Source organism: Carcharhinus amblyrhynchos, chromosome 27 (assembly GCF_965287045.1).
Source record: "Carcharhinus amblyrhynchos chromosome 27, sCarAmb.v2.hapA, whole genome shotgun sequence".
NCBI lineage: Eukaryota > Metazoa > Chordata > Chondrichthyes > Carcharhiniformes > Carcharhinidae > Carcharhinus > Carcharhinus amblyrhynchos.
The window spans coordinates 33719121-33736394 of record NC_137350.1 but is presented as its reverse complement, the minus strand read 5'-3'; the positions used below and the strand labels follow the sequence as shown (position 1 = coordinate 33736394).

The 17274-nt window shown below is 45.4% G+C and overlaps 1 protein-coding gene across 1 annotated transcript in view; it reads left to right on the top strand.

Annotated features, from left to right (window-relative positions):
* LOC145359041 (alpha-2,8-sialyltransferase 8F-like) overlaps positions 1-17274 on the top strand; it is a 61467-nt gene that overhangs the window by 23654 nt on the left and 20539 nt on the right. Inside the window, exon 4 of the mRNA XM_080213395.1 lies at positions 14990-15076. Within this exon, the coding sequence (XP_080069521.1) occupies positions 14990-15076 (87 nt within the window). The remainder of the gene's footprint in view (positions 1-14989; positions 15077-17274) is intronic.

Here is a 17274-nt window from a genome sequence, read left to right as displayed (position 1 = left end):
TTAAAGTCCAACAGATTTATTTGATAGCACAAGTTTTTGGAACACTGCCCCTTCATCAGGTGAGGATTGAAGGATAAATATTGACTCCCCCGGTTCTTCAAGATAGTGCTGTGGGGTTCATTTTACACCTACCTCTGTTTAATGTCTCGTCTGAATGATGAATTCTCCGATCATGCGCTTACTGTGCACTAGAGAGGCAGCCTAGAGTTTTGCGCTCGAGTGTCTGGATCTCTGGGGTGCATCCTGAATCCACAGCCTTCTGACTCCGGTGAGGGTGCTCCCAACTGAACCATGAATAACACACAGACAAACTAAGGGTAACTGATAGGAAGCAACAGGTTAAAAATTCACAAACAAAAACAGAAAACGCTGGAAAATCTCAGCATACCTAACAGCATGTTTGGAGAGAGATTCGAGCCAATGCTTTGAGTCTGGATGACCCTGTTCATGTGTCAGATCCCAGCATCTGCAGTATTTTGCCTTTATCTTAGATTAAAAACTCACAGTCGAATGTCAGATGTCGTTTTCTGGTTTTGGGTAAAGATAATATCAAGGGTGCAGTCAAAGTATCATAGAATCCTACAGTGCAGAAGGAGGCCATTCAGCCCATCAAATCTGCATTAACCACAATCCCACCCAGGCCCTATCCCTATATGTTTACCCCAGCTAGTCCCCCAGACACTAAGAGGGAATTTAGCATGGCCAATCCACCTAACTCGCACATTTTTGGGCTGTGGGAGGAAACCAGAGCACCAGGAGGAAACCCACATAGACACAGGGGAGAACGTGCAAACTCCACTCAGACAGTGACCCAAGCTGGGAATTGAATCTGGGTCCCTGGCACTGTGAGGCAGCAGTGCTAACCACTGGGCCACCATGCCGCACTAAGGATGTTAGTCTGTAGCTGGCTGTGTTAAGGCAATGCCAGACTGATAGCTGGGGTGGCGGGATTGTTGTATGAGGAGAGATTGGGTCAACTCTCAAGGTGGCATGGTAGCATAGTGATTAGCACTGCTGCTTCACAGCTCCAGGGACCTGGGTTCGATTCCCGGCTTGGGTCACTGTCTATGTGGAGTTTGCACATTCTTCTTGTGTCGGCAGAGGTTTCCTCCAGGTGCTCCAGTTTCCTCCCACAGTCCAAAGATATGTGGATTAGGTTGGTTGACCACGTTAAAAAATTGCCCCTGGTGTCCGTCCTGAGATGCGTAGATTAGAGGAACTAGCGGGTAAAATATATAGGGATATGGGGTAGGGCCTGGATGGATTTGTGGTCGGTGTAGACTCAATGGGCTGAAGGGCCTCTTTCTGCACTGTAGGAATCTATGATTCTATGACAGCATTGGGGACCTGGCTTTGATCCCCACTTTGGGTCACTGTCTGTGTGGAGTCTGCATGTTCTCCCCGTGTCTGCGTGGGTTTCCAACGTGTGCTACCGTTTCCTCCCACAGTCTGAGGGGTATGCTGGTTGGGTGCATTGGCCGTGCTAAATTCTCCTTCAGTGTACCCGAACAGGCGCCGGAGTGTGGTGACTGGGGGATTTTCACAGTAACTTCATTGCAGTGTTAATGTCAGCCTACTTGTGGCGCTCATAAATAAACAAATGAACTGTGGCACTGTGATGTTACTAGAGGCCTAGACTGATAATCTCAAGAACATGAGTTCAAATCTCAGCAAAGTCATAGGATATGAATTCAGCTTACACAGTGTGGGAATAAAAGTTGGTATCAGTGAAAATGACTATGGTATTGTCCAATTCTCATTTTTTTTAAAGTCATTGTCCATACTTGGTTTGATACCTATGTGACACCAATGCAGTTACTTTTTAACTGTTCTATACAGTGATTTAGCAAATCACTCAATAATATCGAATTTCTTATCAGTAGTTCAGAGGAGCCATTATCACCTTCTCATGATACTTAGGGATGGCCTATATGATGCTGGCCTCATTAGTAATACCAAAGTCATGGGAGTAAATCAGGAAGAAATTTAATTAGGTAACGACAGATCATTAGTTGAAAGTAATTGAGCTTTTCAAATATAGCCTTTGCTTTAGTTGATGGCACTCTGGGGAAGAGATGTATCTTTGAACCAATGTATCTTTGTATCTTACATGTATCTTTGAACCAATGAGGGGGTTAGACTGTGAAGAGAGACTAAATAGACTGGGTCTGTACTCGTTGGAGTTTAGAAGGATGAGGGGGAATCTTATAGAGATGTATAAGATAATGAAGGAGATGGATAGGGTAGAGGTAGAGAGATTCTTCCCGCTCAGAAAGGACAGCAGGACTAGAGGGCACAGCCCCAAGATAAGGGGGGGGGGGCAGTTTAGAACAGAGCTGAGGAGGAACTTCTTCACTCAAAGGGTGGTGAATCTCTGGAATTCTCTGCCCGTTGAAGTGGTGGAAGCTACCTCGCTAAATATATTTAAGACATGGGTAGATAGATTTTTGACAGACAAGGGAATTAAGGGTTATGGGGAAAAAGCGGGAAAGTGGAACTGAGCCACTTCAGATCAGCCATGATCTTATTGAATGGCGGGGCAGGCTCGAAGGGCTAGATGGCCTACTCCTGCTCCTATTCCTTATGTTCTTATGAACCACGCACACACACACGCACACGAGAGCCAAGCTCAGCTGAAACTCAAGGACGGGGATGTGGAGTGTTGCTTGGGAGGTTGTCCTTTTGGACAAGACTTTAGACTGAGGTTTGGAGGATTTCATGCTGGAAGATGGGGAGCAGCAAGTTGATCAGGGAAAAGTTGGGGGCTGAGATTAACTGCTTGGGGAACAAGGGAGAAGGTGGTGTGAAGGAGTGAAAATCCATTGCCATTATTCGGAAAGTAGCAGGGAGTGAGTTCTCTGTGTTCTGGTCAACAACAAGTAAAAGCCGACTGCCACAGAATTCCTACAATTGATAAAGGGGCCATTCGGCCCATTGAGTCTGCACCAATTCTCCAGGTCCCCCACAGTTCAAAGATGTGCTAGTTGGATGTGCATTGGCCATGCTAAATTCATGCCAAAAGAGCAAGAGGACACGGCAGGAGTAGCACCAGGCATATCTAAAAATTAGGTGTTAACCTGGTGAAGCGACAACCAGACGCATGCCAAACAGCATAAGCAGCCAGCAATAGACAGAGGTAAGCGATCCCAAAACCAATGGATCAGATCTGAGCTCTGCAGTCCTGCCACATCCAGTCGTGAATGACAGTTAAACAACTCGCTGGAGGAGGAGACTCCATAAATATCCCCAATGATGGAGGAGCCCTGTACATCTGTGCAAAAGATAAGGCATTTGCAACAGTCTTCAGCCAGAAGTGCCAAGTGGATTATCCATCTCAGGCTCTTCCAGAAGCCCCCAGCATTACAGATGTCAGTCTGCAGCCAATTTGATTCACTCCATGTGATGTTAAGAAATGGCATCTATCCGGCAATGTGGAAAATTGCTGAAGTATGTCCTGTACAGAAAAAGCAGCACAATTCCAACCCCAGCAATTACCTTCCCATCAATCTACTTTCAATCATCAGTAAAGTGGTGTTAGTGTTATTATTAGTGCAATAAGTGGCACTTACTCAGCAATAACTTGCTCCCTGATGCTCAGTTTGGGTTCTGCTAGTGTCACTCAGCTCCTGACCACATTACAGCCTTGGTTCAAACATGGACAAAAGAACTGAAGTCCAGACGTAAGGTGAGGATGACTGCCAGTGAAATCATTAAATCATAGAATCCCTACAGTGCAGAAGGAGGCCATTCGTCCCATTGAGTCTACATCAGTTCTTCGACGGAGCATCCTACTCAGGCCCTATCCCCGCAACCCCATATATTTACCCCGCTAATCTGTCTACCCACACACCCTGGGACACCAAGGGGCAATTTAGTATGGTCAATCACCTAACCTGCGTATCTTTGGAGTGTGGGAGGAAAACGGAGCACCCAGAGGAAACCCATGCAGACACGGGGAGAATGTGCAAATTCTACACAGAAGGGCTGGAATTGAACCCGGGTCCTTAGCGCTGTGAAGCAGCAGTGCTAACCACTGTGCCGCCGTGTCGCCCTCCTCAAGGCACCCTTTGACGGAGGTCTGGAGCCCAAGCAAAACTGGAGTCAAAGGAAATCGGGATGGAAGAGAGCGAAAGGTTGGGGTCATGTCTCTCACATAAGGAAAGATGGTTGCGGTTGTGATTGTTGAAGGTTAGTTATCTCAGTCTCAGGATGTGACACTGCAGGAGGTCTTCCAGGTAGTCTCATTGGAGACCCAACCCCCTTCAGGTGCAAGCAGTCCCCTGAGGTGGAGTTTTCCTTACTATACAGCGGGTTTCGTGGCAAGTGGGAACAGAGAATTTAATAGGAGCCAAAAAATTAGTTTCCCACCAGCAAGAAGATAGTTTGTAATTTACCAAATGGTGGGTCAGGTATCCTGCAGACTAATTTTTTAAAAATCATTTGTGGGACATGGATGTCACTGGCTGGCTAGCATTTATTATCCATCCCTGCTTGCCTGAGAGCAGTTGAGAATCAACCACATTGCTGTGGCTCTGAAGTCACATGTAGACCAGACCAGGTAAGGACGGCAGATTTCCTTCTCTAAAGGATATTAGTGAATCAGATGGGTTTTTACAACAATCAACAATGGTTTCACGGTCATGACTAGATTCTTAATTCTAGACTTTTTTTTAATTGAATTCAAATTCCACCATCTGCGGTGGTGGGATTTGATCCCAGGTCCCCAGAACAGTAGTAGAGTTTCCTATATTAATAGCGTAGCGATAATACCACTAGGCCATCAACTCCCCATGTAGTGACATGAATGTTATTTGCATTCATTACCATCTCCTGTATCCTCATTAAGAATGCCTTTGCCAACTAATTAAAGCTTGGGAGGCAGCCATTCCCTGGTTCATTTCCCATGGACTATGGCAATGACTTGACCAATCAGAGTAGTCCTGCTTGGTCTGAACTTGAAACAAAAGCTTGGCAGTTTACTGTTCTTTACTGCATTCTCCATGGCAACATAGTTACCAATCAGAGTACGCTTATCAACTGATGCCGTATAAATTATTGTTCCCTTTACTGTTGGTTAATTTTTTGAACTGTTCTGATGAGCGCAAGATAAAGGGGGCGATTCTCCCAAAAAAATTCTAAGTGCTGAATTCACGGGAAAAATGGTGTAAATCACAATTGCTTTTTCGGTAGAAGTTCAGACTCAAATCTCCCACCTTGCTGCAATGCAGAGGTCATAATTGTGATTATTATTAAAAGCTCGGGGGAGGTGGAGCCTCATTGTATCAGAGAATGACATTCAAATTACAATAAACATAGATTAAAATGGCTTGCCTGGCGTTCCCGGCGGTTTCCCGCGTGATCCCGACCGTGCTGGATTTCTGGTGGTGGGAGACACGTCAGGAACGCATGCGCGGATCCCGCAAATCAGCGCACGTGCGCATCTCACGGGGCGACCCGCCAAAAGAATTAGCGGGTCAGATTGGGAGAATTGCCCCAAAAGTTTTCAATAGCATGTCTCCTTTTTCAGCAATGTTCAAGCTCTGTAGCCATTGACTGTGTGTAGCAAGAGTTTTTCACAAGTTGGTGTGCAGGGACGGTTTAGAGAAGGAAAGTATCAGAATAATAAACTCTGAGGGTGGAAATGGTATGGATAAATATGTGGCATTCATAGGTAAGTGCAGAAGTGGTCAATGTTCTGCAGATGATTATGTGGCTAAAAGGGTGTTTTGTTTTATTATTTCATGGGTTGTGGGTGTCGCTGGCTAGCCCCACCCCCAGTTCCCCCTGAGAAGGTGGTGGTGAGCTGCTTGCTTGAGCTTCTGCAGTCCCTGTGGTGTAGGTACACCCAGAATGCTATAATAGGAAAAACTAGAACCAGAAGGCACAACCTCAGACTAAAGGGATGATCCTTTGAAACAGAAATGAGGAGGAATTTCTTCATCCAGAGAGTGGTGAATCCATGGAACTCTTTGTGGCAGAAGGCTGTGGAGGCCGGGTCATTGCGTGCCTTTCAGACAGAGGTAGACAGGTTCTTGATTAATAAGAGGATCAGGGGTTATGGAGAAAAGGCAGGAGAATGGGGATGAGAAAAATATTGGCCATGATTGAATGGCAGAGCAGACTCGATGGGCCGAGTGGTCTAATTCTTCTCCTATGTCTTATGGCCTTATGGTCTTATGGTGATGCTGATAGGGATGGAGTTCCAGGATTTTGACCCAGTGACAGTGAAAGAATGACAATATATTTCCAAGTCAGGATGGTGAGTGACTTGGAAGGGAATCTCCAGGTGATTTGATTTGATTTGATTTATTATTGTCACGTGTATTAACATACAGTGAAAAGTATTGTTTCTTGCATGCTATACAGACAAAACATATTGTTCATAGAGAAGGAAATGAGAAAGAGCAGAATGTTGTGTTACAGTCATAGCTAGGGTTTAGAGAAAGATTAAATTAACACAAGGTAAGTCCATTCAGAAGTCTGGTGGCAGCAGGGAAGAAGCTGTTCTTGTGTTGGTTGGTACGTGACCTCATTCTTTTTCCAGAAACAAGAAGGTGGAAGAGAGAATGTCTGGGGTGTGTTGGGGTCCTTAATTACGCTGGCTGCTTTGCTGAGGCAGCCGGAAATGTAGACAGAGTCAGTGGATGGGAGGCTAGTTTGCGTGATGGATTGGTGGTGGTGTTGCCATGTATCTGCTGCTCTTGTCCTTACAGGCGGTTGAAGTCACGTGTTTGGCAGGTGCTGTTGAAAGTAGATGGATGAATTGTTATAGTGCAATGTGTAGATAGTGCACACTGCTGCTACTGTGTCACTGGTGGAGGGAATGGATATTAAAGGCGGTGGATGCAGTGCCAGTCAAATAGGCTCTTTGTCCTGGATGGTATTGAGTTCTTGAGTGTTTTTGGAGCTGACTCATCTGGGCAAATAGAGAGATGGTGGACTGGATTTGGGGGAGGTGAGGTTGGGGAAGTGAATTACCCAGAGCAGAATTGCCAGCTGCTGTCCACACAGACAGCGACCCAAGCCACTTTGAGGCTGCAGTGTTAACCCCTGTGCCACCGTGCCACATGTGAAGTTACTGTGAAAATCCCATAGTCGCCACACTCCAGCACCAAGGGAGAAGGAAGGGAGAGGGTGCAGAATATAGTGTTACAGTCGTAGTTCGGGTGTAAAGATCAACTTAATATAAGGTAGGTCCGTGCTTGGCAGCAAGGAAGAAGCTGTTCTTGAGTCGGTTGATACATGATCTCAGACTTTTGTATCTTTTTCCTGACGGAAGAAAGTGGAAGAGGGAATGTACGGGGTGTGCAGGGGTTCTTGAGTTGGCTGCTTTTTTGAGGCAGTGGGAAGTGTAGACAGAGTCAATGGATGGGAGGCTGGTTTGTGTGATGGATTGGTCTACATTCACAACCCTTTGTAGTTTCTTACGGTCTTGGTTGGAGCAGGAGCTATTTTCAATGGAGTGAAGCTTTTGGCTTTGATCCTACTGAAGAGAAACTTGTGAAAGTAACTGGGACATTGAACAGGAAGCACAAAGACAATAAAAAGAGGAAATGCTGGAATCCTCTGTCAGCAGGTCAGGCAGCATCTGTGGAGTGACAAACAGAATGAGGTAGAATGTTGCACAAGCTTCTGCTCATAGAGCTTTACAGCATGGGAACAGGCCCTTCAGCCCAACTTGTCCATGCTGCCTTTGTTTTTAAATCACGAAGCTAGTCCCAATTGCCCGCATTCGGCCCATTCCCTCTGTACCCATCTTACCCATGTAACTGTCTAAAATAGAGTCATAGAGGCTTCTGCTCAATGAATGTTTGTCCGAAACCAGAGACAGAATTTTTTAATGGTTGGTGAAATTGATGGAATGCAGAAGAACGGTATATTTAAGCAAGAACACTCTACTTTAACAAGTTACTGGAAATCCAGGAAAAAAATATACTTACGTTGTAAGCCTACTTGTGACTAGTAATTAAACTCTACTTTAATTTGATCACAGTAGGACAAGGGCAAGCCTTTTGACCAATCAATCACTCTCCTTCCACTGGCCAGTTATCACTGACCCTTTCCCATTCTCTTCCCACAAACTCATTAATCACCCCAGGGAAACTTGTGTTGAACATTCGCTGATTTCCAATGGGAATTGTGGAAAATTGCTGGATATCTGTTCTTCCTTGCATTTCACTGCTTACCCTGGCCTGCTGTACTTCGAAGAACAAAATCCAATCAAGCAGCACAGAATCTTTTAAGTTCATTTATTAGAACATAGAACATAGAACATTACAGCGCAGAACAGGCCCTTCGGCCCACGATGTTGCACCGACCAGTTAAAAAACAATGACCCACTAACCTAAACCAATCCCTTTTCGTCCATAAACCTATCCACGGATCTCTTAAACGCCCCCAAACTAGGCGCATTTACAACCGCAGCAGGCAGGGCATTCCAATCCCTCACCACCCTCTGGGTAAAGAACCTACCCCTGACATCCGTCCTATAACTACCCCCCCTTAATTTAAAGCCATGCCCCCTCGTGCTAGCTTTCTCCATCCGAGGAAAAAGGCTATCACTGTCCACCCTATCTAAACCTCTAATCATCTTATATGTTTCAATAAGATCCCCTCTTAGCCGCCTTCTTTCCAGCGAAAACAACCCCAAATCCCTCAGTCTCTCCTCATAGGACCTCCCCTCCATACCAGGCAACATCCTAGTAAACCTCCTCTGCACCCTCTCCAAAGCCTCCACATCCTTCCTGTAATGTGGGGACCAGAACTGCACACAGTACTCCAAGTGCGGCCGCACCAGAGTTGTGTACAGTTGCAACATGACGCTGCGACTCCTAAATTCAATCCCCCTACCAATAAACGCCAAGACACCGTATGCCTTCTTAACAACCCTATCTACTTGATTCCCAACTTTCAGGGATCTATGTACACATACACCTAGATCCCTCTGTTCATCCACACTATTCAAAGTCCTCCCGTTAGCCCTATACTCAACACATCTGTTATTCCTACCAAAGTGAATTACCTCACACTTCTCCACATTAAACTCCATCCGCCACCTCTCGGCCCAGCTCTGCAACCTGTCCAAGTCTTCCTGCAAACTATGACACCCTTCCTCACAATCTACCACACCTCCGACTTTGGTGTCATCAGCAAATTTACTAATCCACCCAACTATACCCTCATCCAGATCATTAATAAAAATTACAAACAGCAGTGGCCCCAAAACAGATCCCTGAGGCACACCACTCGTAACCGAACTCCATGACGAATATTTACCATCAACCACCACCCTCTGTCTCCTATCTGCTAGCCAATTCCTGATCCAATTTCCTAGATTACCCTCAATCCCATACATCTGCATTTTCTGCAGAAGCCTACCATGGTGAACCTTATCAAACGCCTTACTAAAATCCATATATACCACGTCAACTGCCTTACCCCCATCCACCTCTTTGGTCACTTTCTCAAAAAACTCAATAAGGTTAGTAAGGCATGACCTACCCGCTACAAAACCATGCTGACTATCTCCAATCAATTCATTACTCTGCAAATAACTATAAATCCTATCCCTAATAATGTTTTCTAAAACCTTGCCCACAACAGAAGTGAGACTCACCGGTCTATAATTCCCGGGGACGTCTCTGTTCCCCTTCTTAAACAATGGGACAACATTCGCTAACCTCCAATCTTCTGGTACTATACCAGAGGCCAACGACGACCTGAAGATCAGAGCCAGAGGCTCTGCAATCACTTCTCTTGCCTCCCAGAGAATCCTAGGGTAAATCCCATCCGGACCAGGGGACTTATCTATTTTCAAACCCTCAAGAATATCCAGCACATCCTCCTTATCAACTGTAATACTGTCTATTCTACTCCCCTGCAACCCAGTGTCCTCCTCAGCTATATTCATGTCCCCCTGCGTGAACACCGAAGAGAAATATTGGTTCAATGCCTCTCCAATCTTTTCTGGTTCCACACACAACTTCCCTCTGCTGTCTATAACTGGCCCTAGTCTTGCCCTAACCAACCTTCTGTTCTTGACATACCTATAGAATGCCTTAGGATTCTCCTTAATCCTATCAGCCAAAGTCTTCTCATGTCCTCTTTTAGCCCTTCTTAACTCACTCTTCAACTCCCTCCTAGCCAATCTAAAGTTTTCTAGTCACTACCCGAGCCCTCAAGTCTCATCCGAACATAAGCCTCCTTTTTCTTTTTAACCAACGAATCAACTTTTTTTGTGCACCACGGTTCCCTAGCCCTACCAATTCCTCCTTGCCTGACAGGGACATACCTATCACGGACTCGCAGTAGCTGCTCCTTGAAAAAACTCCACATTTCGGATGTTCCCAGTCCCTGTAATCTCCTAGTCCAACCTATGCTTCCTAATTGTCTCCCACCCTTTTTTTAAACCCCAAAGCTAGCCCCAATTGCCTGCATTTGGCCCATAACTCACCTTTTTACCTATGTAACCGTCTAAATGGTTTTTAAAAGACAAAATTGTATCCGACTCTACTACTACCTCTAGCAGCTTGTTCCAGACACTCACCCCTTTTGTGTGAAAAAGTTACCCCTAGACATTTTTGTATCTCTTCCCTCTCACCTTAAACTTTAGTAACTTTCAAGCGGTTATTGGATAGGCACATGGAGTACTCCAGAATTATAGGGAGGGGATAGCTTGATCTTAGGATTGGACATAGCTCGGCACAACATTGAGGGCCAAAGGGCCTGTACTGTGCTGTAATATTCTATGTTTCTATGTTTCTAATGGCCTCATAATTACCCTTCCTCCAGCTAAAACTACTGGCCCGAGGTTCATGCCTATCCCTTTCCATCACTAAGGTGAACGTAACCGAATTGTGGTCACTATCACCAAAATGCACACCAACTTCCAAGTCTAGCACCTGGTCTGGCTCATTTCCCAGCACCAAATCCAATATAGCCTCACCTCTAGTTGGCCTATCTACATACTGACTCAAAAAACCCTCCTGCACGTTTTGTACAAAAACTGACCCCTCTAACGAGCTAGAGCTATAGCAATTCCAATCAATATTAGTAAAGTTAAAGTCCCCCATAACAATTACCCTATTACTTTCACAATTAGTGTCACAAGTAGGCTGACATTAACACTGCAATGTAGTTACTGTGAAAATCCCCTAGTCACTACACTCCGGTGCCTGATCGGGTTACACTGAGGGAGAATTTAGCATGACCAGTGTACTTAACCAGCATGTCTTCCAGACTGTGGGAGGAAATTGGAGCATCGGAGGAAACCCACACAGACACAGGGAGAATGTGCAAACTCCACACAGACAGTCACCCAAGCCAGGAATCAAACCTAGTTCTCTGGAGCTGTGGTAGCAATAAAGTGGATGCTGCAGCATTGAAGGAGGCTATTTGGCCCATTCTACCCATGTTGACTCACTTAAGGAACGATCCCACTTCGACCCACTCCCCTGCTTATTCCCCTTGGCCCTGTAAATGTTTCAAATACTTAACCACTTCCCTTCGTAAAAATTACTGTTTGATCTGTTTTCACCACCCCATCAGGCTGTGCATTCCAGACAAACCCAGCATGCCTGTGTGAGTTTCCTCTGAGTGATTCAGTTTCCTCGCACAGTCTAGAAGACATGCTGGTTAGGTACATTGGCCACACTCCCTCAGTGTGGCCAAACAGGCACCAGAGTGTAGTGACTTGGGGATTTTCACAGTAATTACATTGCAGTGTTAATGTCAGCCTAAGCTAATAAATGAACTTAAAAGGTTCTGTGCTGCTTGATTGGATTCTGTTCTTCGAAGTACAGCAGGCCAGGGTAAGTGGTGAAATGCAAGGAAGAACAGATGCCCAGCAATTTTCCACAACTCCCATTGGAAATCAGCGAGTGTTCCACACAAGTTTCCCTGGGGTGATTAATGAGTTTGTGGGAAGAGAATGAGAAAGGGTCAGTGATAACTGGCCAGTGGAAGGAGTGTGATTGATTGGTCAAAAGGCTTGCCCTTGTCCTACTGTGATCAAATTAATGTAGAGTTTATTTATTAGTCACAAGTAGGCTTACAACTTAAATATATTTTCTTCCCGGATTTCCAGTAACTTGCTAAAGTACAGTGTTCTTGCTTAAAACTTTGCTGTGTAAAAACAAAATTGTCTCTTCACCTCTCCCTCACTTCCTTGTCAAATTATCTCAAACCTATGGCCTCTGCTTGTCATATATAAGCTTCTAACCCTATCATTCTTCCACCAACCTGCAATTACGTTTCCAACTAGTTATTTATCTGAGGGAAAAAAAATTTATTTGAAGTAAGTAGCTACACCCTGGCTGCTTCTGCTGAGAGTCAATGCCACATCCTCACAAATTTAGTTGAGTTTTTTTGAGGAGGTGACAAAAATGATTGCCGAGGGAAGGGCTGTGGATGTCGGCTACATGGATTTTAGTAAAGCATTTGATAAGGTCCCTCATGGCAGGCTGGTGCAAAAGGTTAAATCTTACGGGATCAAAGGTGAACTAGCTAGATGGGTACAGAATTGGTTTGGTCATAGAAGACAGAGGGTAGCGGTGGAGAGGTCTTTTTCTGATTGGAGGTCCGTAACTAGTGGTGTTCATGAGGGCGGCATGGTAGCTCAGTGGTTATCTCTGCTGCTTCACAGCTCCATGGTCCAGGGTTCTGGGCTCGATTCTCAGCTCGGGACACTGTCTGTATGGAGTTTGCACATTCTCCTCGTGTCTGCGTGGGTTTCCTCCGGGTACTCTGGTTTCCTCCCACAGTAAAAAGTCTGACAACACCAGGTTTTAGTCCAACCTATTTATTTGATAATATACTCACAAGCTTTCGAGGGACACCCTCTTCGTCAGGTGAATGGAGAGTTGTGGCCTCAGACAGAGCATATAAAGCACAGACAGTTTAGAGATTACTGATTAGAATGTGAATCTTTACACCTAACCTGCTGTTCAAGACCTGAAGTGGCTGATAATGTGAGTGGAAGGAGCACTGATCACAGTTTAAAGAGATGTGTATTGTCTCCAGACAGTACAGTAAGTGAGGTTTTGCAAACCCAGGCAAGTCACGGGGGTTACAGATAGTGCGACATGAACCCTACTAGATATCGCACTATCTGTAACCCCCGTGACTTGCCTGGGTTTGCAAAACCTCACTTACTGTACTGTCTGGAGACAATACACACCTCTTTAAACTGTGATCAGTGCTCCTTCCACTCACATTATCAGCCACTTCAGGTCTTGAACAGCAGGTTAGGTGTAAAGATTCGCATTCTAATCAGTAATCTCTAAACTGTCTGTGCTTTATATGCTCTGTCTGAGGCCAGAACTCTCCATTCACCTGACGAAGAGGGTGTCCCTCGAAAGCTTGTGAGTATATTATCAAATAAATAGGTTGGACTAAAACCTGGTGTTGTCAGACTTTTTACTGTGTTTACGCCAGTCCAACGCCGGCATACCCACATCATTCCTCCCACAGTTCAAAGATGATTGGCCATGCTAAGAAATTGATCCTTAGTGTCCAGGGATGCGTAGGTTAGAGGGATTAGTGGGTATAGTATGTAGAGATATGGAAGTAGGGCTGGGGTGGGATTGTGTTCGGTGCAGACTCGATGGGCCGAAGGGCCTCTTTCTGCACTGTAGGGTTCTATGATTGTATGATCTATGATGTGGCGATGCCAGCGTAGGACTGGGGTAAACACAGTAAGAAGTCTCACAACACCAGGTTAAAGTCCAACCAGTTTATTTGATAGTAAACCCACAAGCCACTATCAAATAAACTGGTTGAACTTTAACCTGGTGTTGTGAGTCTTATTACTAGTGGTGTTCCACAGGGCTCTGTACTGGCACCTCTGCTGTTTGTGATATATATAAATGATTTGGAAGAAGATTTAGCTGGTCTGATTAGCAAGTTTGCGGACGACACAAAGATTGCTGAGTTGCGGATAGTGATAAACATTGTCAGAGAATAACAGCAGGATATAGATAGGCTGGAAAATTGGGCGGAGAAATGGCAGATGGAATTTAATCCAGATAAATGCAAAGTGATACGTTTTGGTAGATCTAATGCAGGGGGAGCTATACAATAAATGGCAGAACCATCAGCAGTATAGGCACACAGAGGGATCTGGGTGTGCAAGTCCACAGATCTTAAGGGTGGCAGCACAGGTGGAAAAGGTGGTGAAGAAGGCATATGGCATGCTTGCCTTTATTGGATGGGGCGTAGAGTATAAAAGTTGGCATATGATGTTGCAGTTATATAGACAGCTGGTTAGGCCACATTTGGAATACTGCGTCCAGTTCTGGTCACCACACTATCAGAAGGATGTGGCGGCTTTGGAGAGAGTGCAGAAAAGGTTTACCAGGATGTTGCCTGGTATGGAGGGTATTAGCTGTGAGGAGAGATTGAGTAAACTAGGGTTGCTCTCCCTGGAAAGATGGAGGTTGAGGGGCGACCTAATAGAGGTTTATAAGATTATGAAGGGCATAGATAGGGTGAACAGGTCAGAAATGACAAATACAAGGGGTCACAAGTTCAAGGTAAGGGGGGGCAAGGTCCAATACAGATATGCGGGGGACATTTTTTACACAGAGGGTGGTGGGGGCCTGGAATGCACTACCAAGCAAGATGATTGAGGCAGACACGCTAGGATCTTTTAAGACTTATCTAGATAGCCACATGAACAGACTGGGAATAGAGGGATACATATGGATGGTCTAGTTAGTAACACATGATCGGTTCAGACTTGGAGGGCCAAAGGGCCTGTTCCTGTGCTGTATTGTTCTTTGTTCTTTATTCCCTGAAAGAAGTTGCAATTTAGGAGAAAGAATGTTGCCAGAGTCGCTGGAATCTTGCCCATTTTCAGATTCTTCTTTGTCCTTTGTTGCTGACAGCCGAACTCAAATGAACTGCTTTTGTCTGTGTGCACATCTGAAGAAATCAGTAAAGTTATTCTCCCCGGGCCCCTCACTTTTGTTCCTCTCTCATTCAACTGCAGGCAGACTGAGGAAGAAGCTATTAAACATATCACAGAGCTTCAGAAATGCCAGTGGTCCAAACAGGAGTCTGCAGCCGAAGAATTCAGGTACCGCACCAGGGCTACAAGTGCAAGTGAAATCTTTTAAGACTTTTAATGAAATATGACAAAATGTTTACAGTGGCGATCCAGGCCTTTTGCTTTAGCAGGTCCACGCCGGTCCTTCCACATTCCATACTTCCCCCTCCACACATCCCTCTCCAGCTAAACTCATCACCATATCCTTCTCTGATGAGGGGCCATCCAGACTCGAATCGTTGGCTCTATTCTCTCGCCATATATGCTGTCAGACCTGCTGAGATTTTCCAGCAATTTCTGTTTTTCTATCATATCCTTCTATTCCTTTCTACCTCATCCTCATTTAGATTCCCCTTTGGCACAGTGGGTTAGCACTGTTTCCTCACAGTGCCAGGGACCTGGGTCCAATTCCAGTCTAGGGTCACTGTCTGTGTGAACTTTATACATTCTCCCCATATCTTTGTGGGTTTCCTCCGGGTGCTCTGCTTTCCTCCCACAGTCTAAAGATGTGTGAGTTGGGTGGATTGGCCATGCTAAATTGCCCTTAGGTTTCTGGGGGAGTGACAGAGTAAATACATGGGGTTATGGGAATAGGGCCTGGCTGGGATTGTCATCGGTGCAGACTCAATGGGCCGAATGGCCTCCTTCCGCATCGTAGACATTCTGCGATTCTAATTCAACACTGTCCAACAAGCTGTTGAGATATCTGGGCTCCTCTAATTCTGTCTTCTTGTACACTGACAGTTTGGTGGGGTTACCTTGGCCCTGAGTTCTGGAATACCCTCCTACACCTGTCCAACTCTACCTAGCTTTCTTCCTTTAAGACGCTGTCATAATTCCTGTTCACCAATTGGGTGAAGAACAACTGCAATGTTTGTTTCCACATAACTGCAATATAAAGGCTGACATTAACACTGCAATGAAGTTACTGTGAAAATCCCGAAGTCGCCACACTCCGGCACTTGTTCGGGCACACAGAGGGAGAATTTACCATGGCCAGTGTACCTAACCAACACATCTTTTGGACTGTAGAAGGAAACCAGAGCATCCAGAGGAAACCCACGCAGGCATGGGGGAAATGTGCCAACTCCACACAGACAGTGACCCAAATTGGGAACCTAACCCAGGTCTTGGTGCTGTAGGGTAGCAATGCTAATCAGGGTATGCCACCAGATGCTCCCTTTTGATGAAGGTTTTGGTCAGGTCACTTAATATCTCCTTATGTGCCTGGATGTCGTATTTTGTTGTATGTTGCTCCAGTGAAGGAATATCCAGTGATATTCCATTGAGTTAAATGTGCTATTTTAATATAAATTGTTATTGACTTCATCCATGCAACTTGCCTCACTTCCTGGTGGTAGCAAGTTTGGTTTGATTTGATTTATTATTGTCACATGTATTAGTACACAGTGAAAAGTATTGTTTCTTGCATGTTTTCCAGACATGCTAAACAGTTCCCACTCTTCGGGAAAGGGGTTCCTCCTGAATAGCACATTTGGTTTATTAGTGACTATCTTCTATTTATTGCCCTACACTCTGGACTTGCCTGCAAACTGGAAACAGGGGGTAGGGGTTTTGCTGCCCCACCCACAGCGTGTTCTCCGGTGGAGGAAGCTGTTTGAACATAAGAACATAAGAAATAGGAGCAGGAGTAGGCCATCTAGCCCTTCGAGCCTGCCCCGCCATTCAATAAGATCATGGCTGATCTGTCGTGGCTCAGTTCCACTTTCCCGCCCTCTCCCCATAACCCTTAATCCCCTCTCTTATCAAGAACCCATCAACCCGGATCCAGTCCCGCTGATGTCAACCGCGTTTTGTATGGCTCTCCTGCCCCACTGTCTTGGAACCCATCATGGGGGGTGGTGAGACTGGAAGTCCCGCCAGTCAGAAGGCCAGAAAATTTCACCCATGCGCTGGAATTCTTCCACCCCTCCCACCGTGGAATTGGAGCGGGCAAGGGGCAGACAATGGACATGTCCGTTGATCCCAGGTGGGATTTTCCAGTCTCGCTCGAGCGAGATTGAATAATCCCACCTATTGTCTCTAAGGAAACCCAAGCAATCACTTCCATAATCTGAACGATATCTATCAGGTTAACCTTCTCCTTTCTATAGAAATTCTGCCGGTTTGTTCAACATTTAGACAGGGTTTACAAATTCATTGCCTTGGTGAAATTATCACCCATGTAACTCTGCACCCTAAAAACAGTATTGTTCGCTGTTGAGACC